The sequence below is a fragment of the Pantherophis guttatus genome, chromosome 2 (assembly GCF_059756535.1).
Source record: "Pantherophis guttatus breed Tessera chromosome 2, ASM5975653v1, whole genome shotgun sequence".
Classification (NCBI taxonomy): domain Eukaryota; kingdom Metazoa; phylum Chordata; class Lepidosauria; order Squamata; family Colubridae; genus Pantherophis; species Pantherophis guttatus.
Window position 1 is genome coordinate 145,167,298 of NC_142064.1, and position 25,015 is coordinate 145,192,312.

Here is a 25,015-nt window from a genome sequence, read left to right on the forward strand (position 1 = left end):
TAGATTGCCAATTAAACAACTGTCTTTTCAGGCTTTCTTTTTCTCCACACACTATTCATCCAGCGAGGGAGGCATGAAACAACTTGGACAGTATTGCGGTGCTTTGGATATGATGATGACCTAGAGCTCACACCAGAGTATTTATTTCCCCTGTATGTATCAATTGATTTTTAAAACTTGGTTTAAATTGTGTTGGTATTACTGACCTATAAAATGTAAAATCTGTGTTTCACTGCAGAAAATCAAGTACTTTCTAGAACATGAAGGTCTGTTGACTTGACCAGTAGTGGGTTTCAAATCCCATCGCTACGGTTCGCTCGTGGATGTGCGCTTGTGCACGTGCGCACCACTTCTGCACATGCACAGAAGCTTCTGCGCATGTGCAGAGACATCCAGGTGGGTGGGTGGAACTTCCTGCCACCACTACTGGTTTGCCCGATCCGGGGCAAACCGGTAGCAACCCACTACTGGACTTGACCAAGTAATACAACAGTAACTGTTGTTTTCCATTGTGTCCAACCAAGTAGTTTTGGACTGTTTCTACCCAATATAGTGACACATATAATGCTGAACTGGATCTATTTTTAAGAATATTGCTCATAGCATGAAATTATTCCAATCTAGCTCATCAAGAGGAAACCTTTAGTTAGTTGGCGTCTAACATTTTGAAACCAGTATGTGATGATTAGAAGGTTATTGGGCAATTATGGTAGTTCCGGAGAATTGGAAGTAAATTTGAACACCTGCATAGCACTGGATTTTAAAGAAACTATGATAGCAAAATTCTTGCAAGGTATGATCATTAGATGCCTTTTCAGTCATGAGACTCTTTGGGCTTAATTTTTGTCATTGAAGCAAACTGGATTTCAAACTGTTTGGATTTTTCTAGCTACCTTCCGTATATGTACCCAGCACCCAGCATTATAGAATAAGCCTCCAATGATGAGTGCAGCTTATTATGTGGGACATATGGGTAGTTCCTAATTTATCACCATTCGTTTACTGACTTTTCGAGATTACAATGGCACTGAAAAAAGTTACAACAGATTCTCACACTTACGATTATCATAACATTCCCACAGGCATGTGATCAAAATTTGGGTGTTGACAAACGGCATACATTTGCAACAGTTGCAGTATCCTGGGGTCATGTGACTGCCAATTAAGGCCTTCCCAGCTGGCTTTCAACAAGCAAAGTCAGTGGGGGAAGCTGGATTCATGTAACAACTGTGATTTACTGAATTTCTGTGTGATTCACTTAACAACCTTGGCAAAAAAAGATTGTAAAATCGGGTGCAACTCTGCCTTACTTAGCAGCAGCAGAAATTCTGCTCCCAGTTGTGGTTGTAAGTTCAGGACTACCTATACTACATTCAGAATTTGAATATCGGACTTCTCAATATTAACTCTTAGAGAACAGCTGCAGAAAGAGTAGCTGTGCTCATCTCTTGCTTACGGGCTTCGTAGGGTCATCTGATTAGCCATTGGAGATAGGGAATAGTGGGCTTAATAAGTCTCCGGTCGGTCTGTCGGTTTGTATGCATGTATTTATTTATTCAATATATCCTACCCTTATTACCTGGAGGTGACTCCAGGTGGCCTACAGTCATTAAAAAAACCCCACATGTTAAAACATTAATGCAGTAAATAGTAACATTAAATTAGTTTAAAATTGACAAAGGGGAGAAAGAAAGCAAGATGCACAATGGGAGGTGGGGTTTTTACCTTAGTCCATTAACCACTTCCAGAATGACGCGCCCCCAGTTGCAAGACTCACTCTCTTCTTTTTATGTTCGGTAAGCATACTTCTTTTTCAAAGATATTACTTTCTCTCCAATCAGGTTAAAAATACCTTCTGACTGCACGACAGAGTTAAACCATCATGCATACTTGTTCCTTCAAAGCATGTTTGATAAGCATGATTTGGTAAGCTTTTAATCTGATTTTGGGATTGTTTTAAAATGAACACATGATTGATTGAGTGATTGGATAGTTTTTTTGTAACCAGCCTCAGACTGAACATTCCTGGCAATATACAACAAAACAAGCACTAAAAAAATAAAATATTACAACTATTCAACACACTCTCAAAATGAATGCCCATAAACAATGAAATAGAGTTGAAAGCACCGGTGGAATATAGTTTTAACTGCTTTATGAAACACCTGGAGAAACAGTGCTTTGAATTCCAAAATATGGAGGCCATACTAGGAGAGGCTTGCCATCTAGTCCCCACCCCAGTTACTTTCTGAATACATTTTTCAAACATTATCTTTGCTATTGAAGGCACTGGAAATGATTAAAATATGTTAAACATTTAACTTGTTTTGTTGCGTAGTGTATTTTAGGATTTGCCAATCAAGTGACTCTGTTACATTAAAAATACAGGTTTTGTGGGGTCCTTGATTCTCTCTCAGCCTGGTTATTTTCTTGCAGATGTTTCATTACCTAGCTAGCTAACATCATCAGTGCTAGAAGGGAGTGGGATTTGCTCTCTGTTTATCGTTCTCTTTCCCAGAAGTTCTTAATCAAAGCCATCTGAGGCATGACTAAATGAAGCATAGAAAAACAAGCTATGTCAGTTGACTTACTAAACAAAGCTAACTGGCTATAAATAAATATAAATCTGTTTTCAGGACCGAGACTGTGCTTTGTCTCCTGAAGAACTCAAGGATTTGTTCAAAATCTTCCCTTACATGCCATGGGGACCAGATGTCAACAGCACTGTTTGTACAAATGAAAGGGGTTGGATAACATATCAGGGATTTCTTTCTCAGTGGACGTAAGTGTAGCATATAAATTAGAGATTGCCCACAACTTGTTTAGAAACAGCTATTCTTTTAATGGTAGAAAGTGAAAAATGAACTGCTTTCAAAGACAGTTTATGTGATTGGTACTATGTGGTTGTTTCTTTGGATATGGCTATTTCTAGTTGCAAATACATTATTATATTATTGAAAACTCCCAGCGCTCTTAAGAACAAACACGTTTGAAAAAGAAATGAAGCCAAAATGCTCTTTCTCATATACTATGATTTAATCAGGAAGTGCAATAATCATATGATTGTAACCCAGGCAGGTTTCACAAGTTAATTCTGCATTGAATTAAAAGCCAATTGCTCTCTCTGAAATTTCATTAAGACCTGCTTAATAAAGATTGCCATACTTGTTTCACACAAGCAGGTTGCCCAAGAGAACTATTACTATGACTAGAAATAGACTACATGGTCTTTCTTTCTACTATCCATTCCACTATCTTGCCTTTTTAATACATGACATGCAAACTGATAAATGTAAAACATACCTTAACGTTATCAAATCTTGAGCTGTAATCCAATATTGTTTAACTGCATACTAATTATTTATGTGGTATGTGAGAAGTAGTATATAAGCATTGATACAAATATTACTAATTTTGCTTCCTGCTGCCTTCAATAGCTTAAAAATCTTTTTCAGGGTTTCCAAAAAGGGAAGATGTGAATTCCAATGCATGAGTACATACATAAAATAGTCCTGGATTTTACTGATAGATTTGTACTGTAAAGTGCCCTTAAGGCAGGGGTCCCCAACTCCCAGGCTTTGGCCCACTACCAGGTTGCAGCCCGTGCGGAACTGTGCCATGGAAGCAGTGGGCAAGTGTGCGTGTGTGTACAGTTCCACTTGCACAAGCGGGAGGTGCTTATGCATGAAACTGCATTTCTGCAGGCGTGTACACTCAGCACAAAGCTCCATTTGTGCAAGCGGCAGGCATGTGCGCCTACCGCTTGTACAAATGGAATTGTTTACGTGCATGCCTGCTGCTTGCCCTGGAACCATCCCCTCCCCTCCCCTACCACATACCCCACCCAGTGTGCCAAGCTGGAAAGGTTGGGGACCACTGCCTTAAAGCTACAACAAATGCCGAGAACTTGGGAAACATAGTTGTTTTCTCTTATAGACTAACTACATACTTGGATGTACAGCGCTGCCTCGAATATCTGGGCTATTTAGGATATTCAATATTGACTGAACAGGAATCCCAGGCCTCAGCAATTACAGGTATTGGCTTTTACTTTTCCCAACTTATCCTGGGAAGAATTTGGATACTTGCAGGGTAAAGTAATTGAAAATACTTTTCTTAAAGTAAAGAATTAGGATATTTATTTATTTATTTATTTATTTATTTATTTATTTATTTATTTTTAAATTTATATACCGCCCTTCTCCCGAAAGACTCAGGGCGGTGAAAAGCCAAAGGTAAAAACACAAAATATAATTTTAGGGAACATGTCTCACTATGTGTCCATCTTTGTTTTAAAGTAACCAGAGACAAAAAGATTGACCTTCAAAAAAGGCAGACTCAGAGGAATGTGTTCAGATGTAATCTAATTGGGTTGAACGGTTGTGGGAAAACTGGAGTTCTCCATGCCCTGCTTGGAAGAAATCTCCTGGTAAGACTCTTCTTCTGTTTTTCTCTAAAACGATGTGTTAAGAATTGGGATGGAATTGCCTGTTGACAGCACTTGGTTACAGCTTTTACAATATATTCTTAAAATGGTTCTTTTCATCCACTGTTTATTTTTATTTGTGATCCAGTAACTTTGAGGCAGGACAGCTGCACAACCAATTAGTTATGGGTCCCTTGGGGCCCAAAGGAAATGTATTGCTAAGTTAATCATGTATCAGCATTTAATATTCTGGCAATACTGCTTTGCTATACAGATCCAGAGTGCAGTATTTGCTTATCATATTTCTACACTGCTCATCTCACCTAAGTGGCTCTGGGCAGTTTACAAATGAAAACCCTGAAAAGTGACATACTCTGGTAAAAACAAAGTTTAAAAGTTAAGAGTTAACAGAGGTTAAAAATTTTTTTAAAGGTAGAGGGAGTGCCCTCAAGCCATCAGTCACATCCAAGGTTGTATGCTACACTTAGACCCCCATACCAGTTGGCAAAACCAGGCATTGATGGTTTTCCAGAAGGCTGGGATATAGTGAGAGCCTATCTCACCTCTGGGGGAAAGATGTTTCATGGGACAGGGCAACAGCAGAAAAGACCCTGTTCCTAGACCACAAAATTCTTTAGTTGACGAGGTCTACAACAACCTCTCCCTGATTGATTGAGAAGGACAGATTGATGAAATAGGGATAGGATGTTTTCTCAGGTGGCTCGGTCTCATGCCATGACAGGCTTTAAAGGTGATAACCAACATTCTGAATAGACCAGGAAGCAAACCAATACCCAAAGCAGCTTACATAGCAGAGGTGCTACATGCACCCCCTCCCGGGATGCCCCAGTATGCTTGTGCCACCACAGTCTGTACCACCTGATTCTGCCCGGCTATCTTCAGAAACAGGCCTCACAACCAGCAACTTGTGAAGCAGCGCTCCTGAAGATCAATAGGATTTCCGGAAGACAACCGTTATTGCCCCTCTCCTGCCCTAGGGTCTTGGCTGGTGCCATACCCTAAACCTGGCCAGGCACATTTCAGAGAAGGAAACCGCTCCACCCTCCCTGGGCCTAGCCAGGTCTCAGTAATACATGCCAGGTCGACCTGCTCCTCACTGATGAGATCACAAATTAGAGGAGTTTTGTTATTACTTGACATGGCATTAAATAACAACAGCCAAAAGCCCGGCCCTCTGTCTGTCTGTTGCTCTGTCTGTCTGGGCCTGGGTTTGAGTACACAGGAGTCAGAACACAACAGCGGTACCAAACACCAGGGACATCTTTTTCGGGAGCAGCTTGCTCTCTGTCTCCCATCAAAATGCCCACCACTTACCTGAATGACTTAGTCTGCCCCAAGCTCCCCAAAGTCATTCCCCCTCCAACTTCAACCTGCTGGCTCTCCTGACTAGGGATCCCTCCAGTCACTCTGGTGCTATGGACCTCCAAGAATAGTTATGAGCTCCCACAGTGCTTCAGCGCTCGCTCTTGGCACTGTTGAGAGCCCTAGCTGACAATATATTATATTGGTATATGCCAAAATACCAGCACATTTGTATTTGTTCTTTTTTAATGTAGTACAGTGCGCCTCCGTGAGCACAGTTGGCAAGTTTGCAGGTCAAGCAGTATAGTGGACAGCCCCAATCTGTAAGCAAGGAGCTTGCTAAAAGACCACTGATGCCCCATCTCAGTAGAAGTTCAGGCCTGGAAATCATCTACCCATTCATTCTTAGCTTGTGGGCTGTATACTGTAAAAACAGGTGGCAGGTTGGATTTAGTCTGCAGGCCATAGTTTGCCAACCCTTATACTATACTTTGAACAACCAACATGGTCAATCAGGAAAGAGATTGTGATTGTTTTGATCCAAAACATTTGAGAGGCACAGCATTGCCTAACTCAGTATTATAGCCTGGGAAATAGTCTAAATAGAGTATGAAATACACTTTATTAGAAAATTGTATGTTTTCTTACATTTTTCTTCCTTTGTGCTTTCAGAGGCAGAAACATATACATCCAGAGCACAAATCCTACTATGCAATTAATACCGTTTATGTGTATGGGCAAGAGAAATATTTATTGGTAAGTTACCCTTATAATAACATTTAAATTTGACTTTTTTCCTTTTATGAGGACTATTGACATTGTATTTTAATGGTATACATGGCCCCCTTCCCCAGTTTTCCGTTGTTAATCTTTAAAAGCATGTTTGGGATGCACAATTAAATATTGTGAACCTTGTTACAATCTGAGATTATTACAAACAGCTGTCTCTCATAGTAAGGTGTCTTCTTTGTTTAATGAAGAGCTTAGCAGATTTCTAGTATTATTTACTGTAAAAATACACATCCTGTTCATGACAAGATTTTCCTAGGGCAGTTCATAACAGTCTAAGGCTAAGCTTTAATTTTTTTAAAAAAAATCACTGAAATACAATATGTAAATATTAAAAATGTAGAGCAGGGTAGTAAATATTCATAAAAATGGATCTGTATTGTAATAAAGAAGATACATAATTTGAAATATTAGATTGGGGGCTTATTATACACATACCATCTGAACTCATTTTTGTGCTTGCAAGATCATTTCTGCCTGCTGTAACTCGAGGTTGGAACTGGCACATCCTTGCTCTTTTTGTTTGAGTTAATAGTATGTCTTTGGAGACTATTAAATGAACAGTACATTGCTTGAACAGTGTATGTACTGGCAATAAAACATTGAGAAGCCTGTATCTGTGCAATATTCTGCATTATGGTAGACACAGATATAATCCAATGAAAAAAAAATTCAGTACCAGTTTGGGTCTTTAGATTTTTTAATAAAGCACCTATTATGTCCAACAGAATAAATTGGAAAAACTTAACAGGCTGCAGTGAGTACAAAAAAGTAAATTTGTTACAGTGTTTGTAACTGTACAGTGTTTGACATTGCCTTTCTTTCTCTTTTCAGTTACATAATGTTTGTGAATCTGATTTCTTATGTGATGCTGAAATCATGTGTGATGTAGTCTGCCTAGTATATGATATCAGCAATCCCAAATCATTTGAATATTGTGCCAGAATATTCAAGGTTTGTATCCACATAGAAAATAATTGTGTCATAGAATCATTGATTTCAGGGGGGGCTGTATAGGCTATTGAATTCACCCCAGTCAGTATGAGAATTCACATTAAATTACATTAAGGCATCCATGACAAGTGGATTTATTTATTAGATCCAAGGATCTTTGAAAGGCAACTTATCTTTCTGAGAAATTAATTCTGATGGTGAAAGTTGTGTAGATCTTTTAAACATCTGAAAAAAAATGGATATAACTGCAGAGAAAACCAGCAACTTACTTAACTCCATTTGGCTTTAAGATGGTTGACTTTATTAGGACATGGCTATTTCTATTTGCTCAGAATTTTAATATTAATATTATTTTTATTTATTAATCAAATGTACCTGGCTGCCCATCTCACAAGAAGTTTTAGTCCACATGGGATGGTACTTAAAACGAATGAAGGTGAATATGCATGTCCCAGGATAATATTTCAGGATCCAATCTGGGTCAGTCACCGAAACCAGAGGTTTTGTCTTCCGAGTTTTCGGATTTGTGCTGGAGCCCATCCTCAGGGAACTTCTCTCTAGCAGAGTGTGTTAGCTGCATTAGCTTTTGCTTAATGACTTTCAGTTAAAGAAGGAAACTTAATTTCAATTTTGCTATGGATTAAGGAGGAGCTACTTTCTGCTATGCATGTTCTATTAGGATTCCATTTCTAACCTACTCTGCTAGAGAGAAGTTCCCAGAGGATAGGTTCTATCACGAGTCCAAAAACTTGGAAGACAAAACCTCTGGCCCCAATAATTGACCCAGATTGGATCCTGGTACTTAAAATGTTCATCATTAAACCATGGGAGTGTTAAATTCCATATCGAGCTAACTTAACACCAAGCCAAATCTTTTTCACACTCTGGGTTACTTACTTTACAAAATGGCTGTCAATCTATAGTAGGAAAAAAACATGATAACCATACGGGGTATATGTGAACTTTATGAAAGAAGGATGGCATGTACATTTTAAAAAATCTAGATTGCACCCTGCCCTCTGAAGGTTATGGCAGACTGCTGAATTCACTAATCACAGCTCTGCAGATTTTAAACCTATGTATTTTATTCAAGCTGGTAGTTAACTTTTATTTCCTTTTTATTTTAAATGCCTAGCAACACTTCATGGACAGCAGGATACCTTGCTTGGTGATAGCTGCCAAGTCAGACCTACATGAAGTTCGGCAGGAATACAGCACTTCTCCAGCTGACTTCTGCAAAAAACACAAAATGCCTCCACCCCAAGCCTTTACTTGTAACACCGTGGATGCACCAAGTAAAGATATCTTTGTTAAACTGACAACAATGGCCATGTATCCGTATGTATCCAAAACACCCTTCTATTCATACTGCATGGATCATGACAGTGTTGCATGCTGTGGTTGCCATAAGGAGGGAACTCTGTGCCCCAGTGAAATTGTGTTTAGCAACAGAGGGAGATGTTAGTGATGGATATAAATAAATATAAATGAAGGGAAATGACCCCAAATTGGCAGAGAAGTATAAATACCTGTTTAATTTTTTTTTTAATTCTTATGCACAAGATTTGGCACATAATCTTTTGACAGAGAATCTTTGAAGACTTAGATTTAATTTAAAGAACATGGGGTTCGATTCTCTCCATATATGCATGTATTGCATTGCTCGTTACCATTACTCATCCATTAATGCAGAATTGTGAGTCTGTCCCACAAAGATTGGCTCCTCATATGCTGAAACAAAATATACATACAGTTTTGTCTAGTCTTTTTTTTAAAAAAAGGCATCAGCACTAAAATGTTTTATCTTCCTAAATGGATAAGAAATGAATTTTCAGGTATATGTACAGTATAAATTAGGATCATTTTGTTCTCATCAGCTTATTTCTCAGCATGCTTTATTATTCGATCTGTGCCCATTTCCTTGTAAACCTGTTTTACATAAGATGCAGGATCCAAAGGATCATGAAATTAGTTCTGTATGCCCACTAGGTCTTTAGTTTGAGGAGTCGCTCTCTCCTCAGATGTCGAAGTAGGGGAATGTGCAAGATGTTTCATCTCAGAGTGTTCTGACCTAAGAACAGGCCCATGATGGAAATAGACCACATCTGGATTACTTGTGGAAGAACTTGTTTAAATGTTGGAACATTGCATGATGGAACATTTTGCAGATCCTAGTGGCAAAGCGCTTCCATATATAACATTGTTTGCTGTTGTTTTGGAAATGTGGCATTATGGTTTGCTATTCTAAGCAAAAAAACAAAAATAAAATCCAAAAAATTATCCATCAGCTGGTTACGTTTTATAATAGGGATGATGATCAATAGCAGGGGACAAATCTTATTTGAATTGTAAATGGATTAATTTCCCCTGGAGACAATTAATCAGCATTCTCTTTCATCTCAGGGAGTTATAGCAAGGATTGCTTCCGCTTTGAATGATTCCGTTTGCTTTTCTGAACTTCAGGCCCTAACTCCTCCAAAGTGCATGTGAATTTAGCATTCTTTTAAAATTGTTGAAAGGTACAAATATTCTAATTAAAAGACTTGCTGCCTTGAGCTTCAGAACAAGGTAGAATAGGTAAACTATGTGTTACTTCATTAGAGATTTTTAGCAATCAACTTTACAGATACCTTTCAGTGCACTTAGTTACGAAAAGCTGTATAAAATAAGGACATTTACGTTACAGTCTATGTGTTTAAAGGTATCTCATAATTTACTAAAAAAGCAGGGGAGGGGAAGATCCTTTTTTCCCGAAGCCGCCATTATCTTAAAGCAAACTGACATGTATCAATGCTAAAATGGAAAGCTTTCATTTTCCTTTGAAATGTGTACCTCTCCTTTCTTTCTAGTCACACAGAGAAGAACCGCTAGACGATAGTCTCTTGCTTATTTCGCTCTCTCAAAAATACATGGCTGCTGGTAAAATTTTGAACAGTCGGTGTTTCGCGCATTGTAGAGAATTGTCAAGCTTGAGACGTATGATCTGAAAAGGTTGCTATTATTCACTGAGCATCTCACTCTGTTGCCAAGCAAGGCCACTCTGCAGTCTCTGCATTTGACAGGACAAATCTTTCCTGCAGGATTCAATTTAGATGTCCTTCAGATGGCAGGTTCAGAACGGTGCCGTAGCTGATATTAAGTGCATCCTAAGGCTCCACAGTGTATATATCCCCGGTATCTATGGCTCTGCTGGAATATAGGCTTCCTAGTTGTTTCTGCAAAGGCAATGTCTATGCATGGCAACCTCTATTCCAGGCCTCCCCCCGCCCCCCCCCCAAAAAAATCCACATGGCAAGAGTTTGCTCTTGTAGCCAGGAATTGGAAATACGCTGCCTTTGAATATTGGCTTTCTATTTGTAGCTCTCATAAATAGCTATTGACCTAAATTCTCCTTTTTTAAAAAAAAAAAAACACCGCCATCTTTCTGTACCCAATTAGACTGCAGGGAAGCATCTTGAAGGTGCAAGGATCAGTGCTGCTGGGTGGGAGGCTTTCAGTTGTTCAGTGAAGGTAAAGTTGCTTCTTCTATTCCTTGGAGAGTCTAGTTTTGGAGGGGGGGGGGAAAGACATCTAAATTCAGGAAATTCTGCTCTTCTTAATTTCTGTTTGGCAACCTGGGATATTTAAATATTTGGAGAAATCTAAGCAATAGCGTATTTGACTTTCTTCCCTTGATTCTCTTAAGCATGTGTGTGTCAGTTGGGATGCCAGAGGTAAGGGTAGCTGTTGCTTAACGACTTTCCGTTAAAGAAGGAAACTGAATTCCAATTTTGCTGGGGATTAAGGAGGAGCTGCTTTCTGCTAGGCATATCCTGTTAGGCTCCCGTTTCTAAACCCAATGTGGGTGGAAAACGGATTGGTTTTTTTCCTTAAGGGGACACCGGTGTATAAGCAGTGTCCCTTAAAATACAGTACGCTCCTCCTGGAAATCTGCCCAGCTTGACTCTACCCTTGCCTCGCTTCCTGACCCACCCCCCCCCAAATGTTCCCAGTTCCTATTTCTCTTGGTTTTGGCTCAGATTTCTCATGGTTTCTGCCCAAGGTCTCAACTCCTGTCCTTCTGTGTGTTTTCGCAGCCATGCCCGGTTACGCTGTATGTGCACCTGCAACAGGTGTACATTTTGCATCTGTCAGAACCTCCTCAACTCAGACTTGCTGCAATCTGTAAAGAACAAACTCTTCACCGCAGTTCTTAACAGGTCTTTGATTTTATTTACTAGGTACCAGCTGTGCTTGGAAATTACATGAATGAAACCCATTGCTGAACCTTATAAACCGACAGACCTGCCATACCATATCCATTAAGCAGCCAAATGTCCTGCCAGTTATTGATTTATTTGCTACAGATGCTGTGTGACTTATGGATAGCACAAAAAAATGAATAAAAAAAAAAAAAGAAAAGAAAAAAAATAATCAAACCTCAGTAATAGTAGCTATTAACACAGCAAGGAAAATATCCTAGCACTAATAGTTGCCTACTACAGGGAAGAACTGCTATATCATCCAGCCCTAAAGGCTTTCCAAAATAACCAGGTCCACTTCTCTGACCACCAACAATGTTGGTGCTGGCTTGGGCTTGGTTGGAACATCTTCCAAAGCAGATGGGCACAAACAGAAAAAGTGGGTCCCTGGCCCTCAAGGACTTCAAGGGGGTCTTCCTTACTAGAAACTACTGCATGGACAGAGATGGCTGGAAGAAGACACTCCCTTTGTAAATAATATTTTTTCTGTTCTCTTCAAGGTAGCAAATCTTGAAGCACATCAGTCTGACTACTTGGCATTAGTTAAGTAGTTGAGTTGAGTTGGCTTGTGAATGCAAAACTCTTTCTAGTCATTGAGAAGCAATTGGCAGGAGAGTCTTCATCAACTTATAGTTTTCTTACTGACTCTGAGAAAGGAGTCAAACCTCATTTCTCCTTCCTTAAAATCAACTTGTCAGTGAGTCAACACTTATCTCTGAAACCATGGTTTTGCCTTTAACTAGACAATAAAAAAGATTAGTTGATTTTTTGGGGGGAAGATACACACATGCGCACAATGGCACAAACATCCTGGATATTAGTTACATTTACTTCCAGCTTTCAGAATATATACATTTGGTCCTTATAAATGGATATGGTGTGATAAGATCTGTGGCATTTTAACAACTAAATCAACCCTTTTTAACAAAATGCTACTTATATTTTTTTCATTATAAGAATGCACAAATGATTCTCTGCTCAGGATATTCCACTGTATTGGAAAGATAAAGAAATATCTAGTAAAAAATGTTCCTTGTCGCAAACAGTACTGCATCTCACTAATACCACATTGCAAATTATTTAAATGTTTTCATACAAACAAAAATGGATCTAACAGACTCTATTAAATGCATGGTCGCATTTGAGGCAAATTGGCCCAGGAAATGAATGAGAGTTCAAATCAGATTCCTTTTCAGTGATACTGCAGTTCCTTCTATGCCAGCATTATTATTTTATGTCCTTTGATTATGCATTTTGAAATATAAAGGTGGAATACATGAATGCCCACTCCACTATTTCAATGTGTGGTGGAATAGAAAAGCATTCAAGTAAGCTTCCACTGTGCGGTTTGTTCATTCCACCAGTGGCTGGCAATTTGGGAATTATATTAAGAGATTCTATTTGTTTGTTTTAAGGGCAAGGGCCAATCATTTAGTCTCCCCTATAAATTAGGGAGACTGATAAGGAGATCACATTGATCCCTATACTGTGCTTAACAGAAGGGTAGACATAGCATTATATTATGATAGAAAGAAGTCCTCAGATCTTGGCCATCCTACCATTCTTTATGGTAGGCGCTCAGAAGATCCACAAGAACAGAAAGTCAGGAAAGATGGATCCAGAGCCAGATAAGTAGAAACTGAACTTTGAAGAAAAGCTGCTGCCCATCAATCTCCTCTCAACTTTCTGCCTTCATGCTGAGAGAGAGGTGGCTATTAGGAAAACATTTATCTTCCATTTCCCCCCCAGCAAAGCATCTGCATGCACACAGCTGGGAATAGTTTTCAGCACAGCTGTATAGCCCTAGAGAAAGATGCAGCTGCTTTAATTAAGTATGAAGAGGCTGTTTGGTCCTTTCCCACTATTCTGAATCTCCCCCCCCCTTTTTTTAAAAAAAAGAATCTGTAGTCCTAATATACCCCTGAAATAAGAAAAATGCAAGAAAATATATAATCATAGGTAAAATGGCTGAAAGGAATTATACCATACTGCTAAAAATCCATTTCTACCCATCTTCACTGGAATAGAATTATGGTTAAAAAGAAGAGTGTTTTAAAAACTATCTGCCCTTGAAGATGATATCCCACTCATTATTTTGAATGTGACCTAAAATAATAATTTAATATCTATTTTACAGCATCTGGGTCAGACAAAAGTTCACCTTATTCAAACATTTATATCTCTTAGTAGCCAACCAGCTACTTCTGGAATGCTTGCAAGCATCATAGAGTAACAATATCTTCCATAATTGGTCCCCTGCAGCTGGTGTTTGTAGGCATGCTCCCCATAATCTGATGTTAGCCCTCAGGAACTCCATCCTCCATTAATCTATTCATTCTCTTTTAAAGCCATCCAAGTTAGTGAGCATTCATCACTATGGGCTGTGGGAAGGAATACTTCTTTATGTCTCTCCTAAATATTCCAGTCAGTTTTGCAGATGACCTCTGATCTTGGTGTCCTAAGAAGGAGAAAAAGTACAGTCATCTGTCTTTATGCTATATATGATTTTATACACCTTGATCACATACTTGGTTATCATTTTTATAAGCTGAAAGAACTCCAAATATTTTACTCTTTTTTCATAAAGAAAGTAGTGTAGCTTGCTGATCATTTTGGTTTCCTTCTTTTGCATTCCCCCCCCCCCCACGTTTATATCCTCTTTAAAATATGGCAAGCAGAAGCATTCAGAGTTTACCAGATGTTAACGTGCCTTAGATTTATCTTAGGACTCAGTGTTGATGGTTTTATTTTCATTCCCTTTCTTAATGATCTCTCACATGGACTTCGCATTTTTCATAGCTGAAACATATTAAGTCAGCAACTTCTTTGAAATATCCTTTATAACCTTCAGTTCTTCTTCCTAATATATTAAAGCCCATCAGTGTTGTGTTGCCATACGCATTTCTTTTCACTTACTTAAAGTTGCCCTGTGTTTTCCATTTAATTGACCATTCAATCACTTCAAACAGTTTCTTTTTCTGATCCAATTTTGAGAAGCTGCAATAGTACCTGTCCAAATTGTTTAAGTGATTTTTTTTTATGTTAAATAAACTCTTACAAAGTCTTCTGAGATAAATCAGACAGTTTAGCCCTAAGCTCCTCGTCTTTCAATTGAATTTAGGGCCAACAATATTTGGGGGAAGAGAGATCACTTTCATCTCCTCAGTGTCAAATCAGATTAAGTGAAATATCCAAATATCTATTTCAATTGTCTCTAAACCAAATAGAATAGATACAAAGGGCTGATGTAATAGTGTAAGGCACTCAACCAACCAAATAAAAGAAGTCACTGGGAGATCTTACTCTTGACCAGCCTTTCAGATGCCCTTTTTGGGGGAGCATTGCCTTCCAAAAATATGAAATCCAGTAAACTGGTACACACTGAAGAAATATTAGATCTGTCTATATTGTTTGAAGTTTTTAAAGATTAATTCACAATAGACCTGAGGCTTAGACTTGAGGGCTGACTGGAAAAAGCCACCTGATTCTTAGCTTTGGGTTCCCTTGTAGTGGTAGAAATTATCTTTATCCAAAATGTCTTGCAGAAGTCTGCAGCTATAGGTGAAATAATATCATGGTTAGCCATCAGCCTATTCTGTTGGGTCACAGAAGCATTTCTTTCCTCTGCTATCTCTAAAATATTTGCTGCCTGGTCCTTTTAAAAGCAAATGAAAGTTCGTGCTAACTTATGAATTTCTGATTTAGAAGGAAGACATTTATGTTCACCTGTTATGATGGCACTTGGTCATATGATCTGTAATATTCCATCAAAGGAAGGATGAGATCTATTCCATTTTTCTCCCCATCCATTGGCATTATCCTGTCATATGATTGATCTCTCTCTTTCTTTCTTTCCCCTTAACCCTGAGTTCTCAGAATTTTTAAAAATAATTTTAAGATTATTTTGATTTTAAAAATAATATTTCATCAGAAATGTTGCTGAATGCTGCATCTCATTTAGTTTGAAGATGATTGTTAGCAGAGAGCTTTGTAAGTTCTCTTGTATGGAGACGGAGAAAGAAATTATTTCTTCTCTTCCCTGAGACATTTACCTAATCAAGCTTAGAGGAATGCTTTTTTTCCAGGTTAACTACCAGCAATTAAGAAAAACAAAATTGTTAGCCGTCTCAGTAGGGCATATTCAATCTTGATCCATTAGAACAACTTTATACTGCTTGGAAGATGTAGCCCCTATTTTTTCCACATGCGATATCCTACTTTTGCACACAACTGAATGGATTATGGATGGATGGAGGAGGTCACACAGTCAAAAATACAGTATGTTATCAATCGCTTAGGAACTGAACTAGCCACAACCTGAATTTCTTTTGACACATTACCTTCCAGATTGCCCACATTTCAGTGGGTAGCATGATTCTTATTAGGCATTTTTTGCACAGCTGTGATGGAGGCTGGAGGGTTGTGTTAATTTCACTAACACAATCTAGTTATATACATCTCTTCTCAGAAGTCCCAATAAGAATAGGAGAGCCCGCTTTTATTTTGAAATCCATAGAATTAAAGCTTAAATGAGTGAGAATCATTTATATTTCAAAAATGTATTCAGATGAAGAAAATGCATTCTACTAGTTGTAGCCTTATTTTAAAAAGGGATTTATTGACCTTTAGTCTAGAAATGTAATCCAATGTTACACTCACTAGAAACAGAAAATGATAAGAGAGTATTAGTAAATTTCCTGTCATTGTGAGAAAATTAAAGATAAAAAATAGAACTTTTAACAATGTCTTTAGCTCCACAGCTCTTCCAGTTGAGGCAGGGAGATCTATCATTATAAAGTTAGGATTTCATTTATTGTGAAAGTGACTCCATTGAGAGACACAAATTGTTGATTTGAACTGCCCAGGATTTCTTCCTCTACAGGCTTCAAAAGAAGTGGGGTTGTATATAAAGCAATATATACCGCATATAGTTTAGGAAAAGAAAACATTTGACCATGCTGGATTATTTTGATTTAATTTGTTTTTTCCTCTAGGTCTTCGTTTTCATTTCTCTGGCTGGCACTTACACTCCTCTTGCTGCATTCCTGTGCATCTTTTTAAAATTATTACATTTCTAAGTATATTTTCTAATTCATTGTGTGCTTTCAAACCATTGTCTTGGCGTTTGCTTTTTTCTATTTGCATGTGCCATGAATGGTAAAGACTGATTTACTATTTCTGCCTCTGCCTCATCATCTTAAAAAACAAAAAGAAAGGAAGAAAGGTCGTACCTCTCATAGAGTTTTCAAAAATTTAATGAGAATATCCCAAAGGTGCTTTTTGAAAGGGCAACTGGACTTTCTTCGTTTTTCCTTGAAGATGTTTCGCTTCTCATCCAAAAAGCTTCTTCAGTTCTTGCATGAGAAGCGAAATGTCTTCCAGGAAAAACCAAGGAAGTCCAGTTGCCTTTTGAAAAAGCACCTTTGGGACAACCATGACCTGGATGACTGAGAATCTCCCATTAGACATTTAATGCATATACGTTAATGGTGAAGTCCCCAAATATTTGAGCCAGCTGGAGTCAAGAGTTTGAGAACATGTCATGGGCATGCTCACAAAGTCATTATTTGTTATCTTGGCTTTGGGTGTGTGTGTGTGTGTCAAGGGGCATATATAATCTTTTCCTATTTTTCCACATTGAAATAGAGCAGTCCCCCAAAGTAGCAAGGTGAATTTTCATGAGTGAAGGTAGATTTAAATCTGGGTCTTGCTAATGACAGCCCAATACTATTGCACCAACATTAAGTCTCCTAGCTGCCCTAGAGGGCATAATGAGGTCCACAGCACCCATTAATTTTTTCTAGGCAGTCTGACCCTCTTCCAAAAAAAGTAAATAAATGGTGGGTGCAGCCATCCACAATTTTTAACTTCTATGAATTATTTTGGTGCCTGTATGAAACCCAGCGTTTCTCTCTTGGAAATAAAAATGGCGGCTGAAATTGGAGGCTTGTTGGAGTATGCTTGCTTCCATTTAATTTAAAAAAAAATAAAATAATATTTAAAACCTAAGATACAGTCATGGGAAAAGAGTCTGAGAGGTCTTTGGGTTAACATCATCCTGCAAGGTTAGGAACCCAGACCTTAGTGAGTTATGTTGTTGGATCAGTTTGAAAAAGGGAATCTCCATTGGAAAGTATCCTGAGCATCTGAAATTGTCTTATTCAAAATACATTTTTTGTAAACAAAATACAAGTTTTGGTGAGAGGATTTAATTTGAGTTCATGGAAATGAATCTGATAAATAATTGAAAGAGGCTTACTATAAATAATTGAGAGGGAGAAAAAGCTAATTACATAATATTGGGATTACACACACACACATACACATACAGAGACACTATGCTGGAAAAGAGCTTTATCCGTACTGGATTTTTCCCATTTGTCCTGTGTAGTTTTGTAGAGAATTCCTCCAGCATCAGGGGCATTCCAGTCCTTTGGCTTCTTGATCCACAAGTGCCTTGTCATTGTTGTGTATTTTAGCATATCTTTCCCACCATGTTCCTGATGTTTCTTTGATGTCCCCTTAATCATGGAATTAGCCTTTATGTGCTACTTACTCTGCTGGGCTCCAGATTGGGTGTATCTTCCTGTTTGTAAGGGAAGCCAAAAGCAAATGAGTCGGAGGCAATAAGACTATTCTACCTGTATTTGCAAATAGCATATGTAAGCCAACATGTACCCAGTCGTCATAGGGGGTGGGTTTTGGCCAAAAAGGATCTACCAGTATGTATAAGTTCCTGTTAATTCAACAGGTAAAGGTTGCAAATGCAGAGACATTTTTTTTTTAAATCATTGCCTAAATACAGTTTCAGCACTGATTAGCCAGTAATTAAAACACATTACTTTATGGTTGGTACTATCAGATAAGATGCCAACATATTTTCATTTTAAGTGAATGAAAAATAAAATCTAGGACTATCATTCCACTGCAGCTTATTATACTGGGAGGAGGGTGACACTGATTTTGACATTTGATGGCAGATCTCTTAATATTTAGAATTCTCCAGGGCAGGGATTCAGGAGTCCAGTTTCAACTTTTGCTAATTTCAAATTTGTGACAATGGAATAAGAATTCAACACTATACCAAACAAATAGTTGTCTTGCTCCTACGTGGTCTTTTTTTTTTCTCTAGGAGCAAATTTAATAGTTCTTCTCTGTTAATTTTTTGAACCAATATGGAATTGGTTTATATCTTGACACTTTCTGCTTTTGAGCCCAGTGACTATAATGTTGAAATAATAGATGGCTAAAAATTAATGTGATGAAAGAGAGGCAGCAAATACAATTTTTGCTTGTGGAGCCAATTCAAACAAGGTTTTCTTCTTGATTGTGGGTGTGTGTTTTATGCTTTAGCACGCACACACACACACACACACCATTGTTCTCTCTAGATGAATTGCATTCCCAGCAATCTCTTCACACATTAATTTTGAAAAATGGTTTTGAAATAAAGAACTTTATTTATGAAAGGGTATTTATTGGCCCATAGTGAATTTTAATTTATTTTCTGTACTTCATATATAAATATGTGAAGATGACTATCCAAAGTGTGAAGAGATCCACAGAATTTGGACATCGTGCTGAGCTCTGGTTGAGGCAAATATGAAAGGACTGGTCTTCTCCTGGGGTACCCTTTCTTCTGCATGTTAAAGAAGAAGAGCTTAGAAATGCCAGTTTCTGTTTTGATTGATCATCCAGGCTGACAAACAGAGTTTAATTGCAAGCAAAAAAAATATTAAGTTGTGGCTTGCTTTTTTTTTTTTTTTTAAAGGGCTTGTTCAAAATGGGTCATTGTTTATTTTAACTACAGTTTTGGAGTTCTGACAGTTTGGTAAATTACAGTTAAAGTGGAGTTACAGTTATGAGTGGAGGGCAACCTTTCAACCTCTTGCAGGAAGAGAAAAAAAATGAGAACAATAGGATCTGGAAGTGGGGTAGCTTTTTGGTGTCTCTAAATCACAAGTATGCGAATATCTTTTTGAGCTTGAAATGATTACTTCCCAGCTAATAGCAACCCTGAACATAATTAATTTATAGGGCACACATAGTCATTTTTTACTTTAGTCTGTGAATTTGACTATAAAAAGTAGTTAGGATTCTCCTCCTACTCCCAGCATGGGATATTGGAGAGAAATACCTCTGCTTCTTTAGTAATGTGAGGCGAGAACTTTGTTAACCCCTAGCCAGACCCCAGATTGTTTTTGTGAGGAATTGCCTTGTTTTGGATCCAGGAATGGTCAAACACTCCAATCAGAATACCCCTTTCCCATAAACTTTTGCATTAATCAGCTGTTGTGCAAGAATTTGCTACTAATATAACATTCTACTTGCCACTATCCAGTGTTGCGATAGACCTGTTCTTCAAAATTGCATGTCTACAAACGTGTAATTCAAAAACAAAGCAAAGTAGGAGAAGAAGAATTTTGGAAAGAAGGGGGTTTCTCTCACGTGGGATAAAAAAAGGAGAAACTTTGATGAGCGATTTACATTTCCTTGGGACTTGTCACTAATTTCCATGCTACTTTATTAACCTGAACCTTACGGCCAAGACTTTCTGATTAAAAACGGATATTGAAACTGATTGTAAGCCATGTTGATATGTAGCTTCCTGTTCTGAGCCATGCTGTGAACTTGCCATCTGTGTGCATGTGTGTAAAAAGGTTGAGAGCCCACATAGATGAGTTGGGTGCCTTGCTGTTGTCAGACGAGGAGAGCAGTATTGTTCACCAAGTACATGCCGTCAGCTCAATAGAGGATTCCATCTTCATGGAGTCGTCCCTTGATCCACAGTTGTTGGAAGACAGGTAACTCTTTATAGAGAAGAAATCCAGTAAATGCCTTGCTGTGAGAGATTGAAAAGAACTAACCTATCAGCATCTATTGCCTGATGATCTGTTTCAGATCACATCCCTTAAGAACCAAACTTTGAAATTAACTGCAGATAGTTTTGTACCTGCCAGCTTTGCTGATTGCTAGCAATAAACAAGCAAGGCCGTTGAATATGCAAAATGCAAACTGTGTTGCCTGGATGTTTGAAAAGGAACACCCATTTTGGTCTGATAAACTGGACTATGCCATTTGTTCCAGATTTTCTCCCATTATGGTTTTGTCCCAGTCTTGTTTGAAGCCCAAAAGAATTCATGTTGCCCCCTGAATACCCAGTTCAGATGATAGGTTAAGAACTAGAGGCAAATAATCTGCAAAGATTAGCAAATGAAACTTTGGTATAAAGGAATTGCTTTTCCCCAGCCGCTGTCTACAACATGAACTTTTCTCTACGATGAAGAAGTCCTTGAGGAAAACAATCTTGGAGTGGAGCAGAAGGTTCTGGCTTGCTCACTGCTTGGCAAAGAGAGGCCAGATGGTGCTACTAGCCCAGTTAGGCCTGCACAAAGCAGACTGACCTCCCTGAACCATAAAGGCTGGGGGACTGCTTGGTGAATAAAACTGGATTAGACCAATGTGCTGGAGTGACAAGAAACAATAATTCTGGTTCTTCCTATATGTGCTGCCATTTTGTGAATGGCTGATTCAGTAATTTTCAGCCCTCTTAAGTGTACGGTAGATATTTTCACGATCTTTGGTAATAATATATTACAGTAGTTCTTTAAATTATACTTTGGAATCTGCTCTTCTGAAGGTAATGGTGTATACTTTTGTAGGTTTCCCATTATTTCTGATTTAGTTTTAAAAGTGCCTAGGGCAGGGAATTCTTTCTCGTGTTCTATTCTGTAATGCAGTCCTATATCAATTCTGTAATACTCAATTGAGAATCACTGTGCCTTGAACTAAGGTCATTGCAAAAACTCCTTGCTGATAGCTTTTTATCTGTTGCATTATGGTCGGCTGTGTTTTTCATGAAAGCTAACTGAGCATGCTCACAAACTGGCATGCTGGCAGGCTTGGATCATTGGTTTTGGTTAATTTTTGCTACTTTGATCTTAAATTTATAGTTTCCTTTCATCCTCCATACTGTTCTGTTGCATTTTGGTTTCACCTGTTTAATATCTGTGTTTCATTAACTATTTGGTGTGCCTAACAGTTTTATTGTGTGCTAGTGTTCAAGATTATTTTCTGTGGTTAAGCACTCTGCCTTTGGTTAGAAACACCACAGCAAAGAAGTTAGTACATACAATCACTTGGGTAGTTAATCTGAAGGGACAACTTTGCTGAAAATGCTGACTAGTAAGCAAGACAGCGTATATTAGCATTTCCTTTTTAAGTCATCTATATTTAGATGATTCTAGAACAGCGGTCCCCAACTTTTTGGGCATCAGAAACTGGTTCTGTGGAGAAAGGTATTTCCGCAGACCAGAGAGGGTGCGGTTTTGCATGCTGCCTGCATCCCATGGATGGGGCTTCGCTTGTTTGCGTGGCCCGGTTGCTGGCATGCCATGGACCGGTACTGGTCCACAGACCAGGGGTTGGGGACCCCTGTTCTAGAACAGTCATTCCTTGATTAGATTGTTAGTCTTTTTACAACTACAAGTTAACAAGCTATGCACTGCCCAATTCCCAAGTCTTCAGAACAGCATAAAAGCAATTGGCTTAATATTGCAGGATAAGCCTAAATGTGATCTATTTACTTTACCTTGCTGTGAAAAGTTAATGGAATTATAGATCGGTCAAATTGACCTGTTAGCTGAATTGAAATATAACCCTTCTTTTCTGAATAGACAGAGCAGAACATTCACTTCCCTACATTGCATCAAAAACATTTAGTTCGCAAATGCCTTAAAAGAGTACATAGTAATTCTCTGAAAGCGAGCTTACACATTTTGATGCTTGTATATATCTCAATATTTTTTAATTTTTTTTTAAAAAAATATTCTTTGTATTTCAGGCACGTGACACAGGCAGACCTGAAGAGCTCTACCTTTTGGCTTCGAGCAAGTTTTGGTGCTACAGTCTTTGCTGTTTTGGGCTTCGCCATGTACAGAGCATTATTAAAACAGCGGTGATCTGGAGGAAAGCATGGTTTTTTTGGGGGGAGGGGCTTATTCAAAGTGAGGGGGGAATCTTTTATGTACATTCTAAAATCTGCTAGAAATATTTATATATGCAAAGTACTTTATTATTTGTAATTCATGGATAAGATTATTTTAAATAATAGTTCTAAACTTGCAGTATTGCATAGGGTGTGGAAAAGAGGATTTGCATTACAGTGGCTACTCTTGGGTACACTTGTAAAAGCCAAAAGGGAATTATTGTAAAATAATTTGTATATATATACATATATATATATATTCAGGCAGGGAGGCCTAATGTCCCCAGAGGTTATTAGAAATTCCATTCGTAAATGTTTCAAATAGAGTGAAACAATTGCAAGTAGGATTTGTTTTCGGCAGTATAATTTCAGAATCAGAATTCAGAAATGTGTTTATTTATTTCACTGGTATCAAAAGTTCTTGCTGGATATACCAGATTTTAGGACTGAGTTTTTTTTTTTTTAAAAAAAAATCCCTTTAATAACTCAACTTTTCCTGTAGCCACTGCTCATATGTTACAGGAGTGTTCTTCTGTGGCAGATTTGATTGGGCTTGAGCTGATTATTCCTTGTGCAGCTAATTGTGCCTCAGTTCAAGGAAAGAGAGAGAAAGACGGTATTCCCTTGGTTAAATGAAAATGAAGTATCATCAATGAAACGCATCATCATCTGATACCATGTGCCATTCTGCGCATCTCTCATCTTCCACTTGACGTTTTATAGCCTTTTCCAGTCCCATGGGCAATGTATTATAATTGTTTATAATTCACCAGAAGTCTGTGTTTCATTCCCTCAAGTTTGGAAAGTCATTATCTGACAAGCTCTGTGCGGGGGTGGAACTGAAGTAGAAACACCCTGTACTTTATCCTTCTTGGTCATAAATGAATTGCATGGTTTGTACTGCATCTTGTATTTGGCTGGAGTGACCTGTAGGTGGCATTTTTAAATCTACCAAGAAGGTTTACTAAATGGAAGTTCCTCCTGTCCAACCTATTTTCCCCATCAATGGCCTTTTCTGGTATTTCAATAAATAACTGTACCGTGCTGTGTTTCCAATGCTTGTTCTTGTAGTATTGATCTGTATTTGTCCTTGATTCCCAGCCTATAACTGTTTTGCCTCTTGATTTAGATTTCTGCTCAGTTATTAATGTCAATAGGAGAGCCTTTATTTTATTTATTTATTTTTTATTTTATTAAATTTCTATACCACCCTTCTCCCAAAGGACTCAGGGCGGTGAAAGGCCTTAGCTAGCCACTTTCCATACTTCAATGGATATCAGCTTAAAAGGGGAAGTTTTTTTTTTAAATTCCCAAAAGGGAGGAGGAGGAGGAGAGGTACTTTGACAAGGTAGGATAAACAACAAAGTTTACTTACAGAATTCCTACTGAAGAAACTACACAAACTAAAGATGACATTTTGGTCCCACTGTGTCAATTGGGAAATAGAGTTATAAGAGCAGAGTGAGCGATTAGCATTGTATGACATTTAGAACATAAGAAGAACCCTATTGAATCAGGTCATCAGCATTCTGGGTCCTACGGTAGCCTTCCATGACATAGATACAAAGAAGGACCTGCTGAAATGAAGAAGAGTAAGGAAAACTACTGACTATGTCCCGTAGGCAAGAATACAAAGATACAGGGGGAAAAGGGCATAAAACAAGTTAAATCTATAAAGTTCTGTTTCTTACTCTGTGTGTTTCTGTGTTAACAAGTGTTTTCTTCCAACATCTAGCCAACTATTGTCTACTTCACGGATGATAGCAGGTATCATTGTTGTCTTTGTGGTAGCAGTCTGATCTTCATTTTTCCACCTGTGTTTTTTAATGTGAGATACTGAAGACGGTGTTTAGTATTGGGTGGCATTTATTTATTGATCAACTGAACATCTCAAGCTCAAATAAAATTTGGGGCGAGGGTCATTCAATTCCCTAGTAAACCTGCTACATGTATTATGTTCTTTGAGGATTTTACTGATTTTTTTTTTCACAGAATGCTTCTATATTCGCCTCAGTTGCTATGTTACAAAGGGCAAAATCCAGTATTGTGCAACTAGGCTTCTACTTGCATAATTTAATGTTGTCTTTCTCTTTTCCTTCCTCCATTTCACTTGGCTCCGTAACGTCTCCCACCCTTCAATATTTAAGCTTCAGAAAATCAGAAGCTGTTTCGTTAATGGAAAACGGGCATTAGAACCATCTCTCTTGGTCCCCTTTCTTCCTATACTTAGAGGCTATCTGCCTCCTGCATTACATCACTGTTTCCATGGAAATATTCTGTAATATGTATGTTTGT

At 38.2% G+C, this 25,015-nt stretch overlaps 1 protein-coding gene across 3 annotated transcripts in view; it reads left to right on the top strand.

Annotated features, from left to right (window-relative positions):
- RHOT1 (ras homolog family member T1) overlaps positions 1-23,764 on the top strand; it is a 63,273-nt gene extending 39,509 nt beyond the window's left edge. Inside the window, exons 11-21 of one of the 3 annotated variants that reach the window (XM_034412518.3) lie at positions 32-152; positions 1,842-1,926; positions 2,637-2,782; positions 3,937-4,037; positions 4,299-4,429; positions 6,422-6,505; positions 7,373-7,492; positions 8,628-8,830; positions 11,569-11,691; positions 20,394-20,537; positions 22,577-23,179. In XM_034412518.3, the coding sequence (XP_034268409.2) occupies positions 32-152; positions 1,842-1,926; positions 2,637-2,782; positions 3,937-4,037; positions 4,299-4,429; positions 6,422-6,505; positions 7,373-7,492; positions 8,628-8,830; positions 11,569-11,691; positions 20,394-20,537; positions 22,577-22,694 (1,376 nt within the window). In that variant the 3' untranslated portion in view covers positions 22,695-23,179. Of the gene's footprint in view, positions 1-31; positions 153-1,841; positions 1,927-2,636; positions 2,783-3,936; positions 4,038-4,298; positions 4,430-6,421; positions 6,506-7,372; positions 7,493-8,627; positions 8,831-11,568; positions 11,692-20,393; positions 20,538-22,576 lie in introns of all 3 variants that reach the window. The other 2 variants (XM_034412520.3, XM_034412522.3) reach the window with 2 other exon arrangements.
- Positions 23,765-25,015: the final 1,251 nt, after the last annotated feature.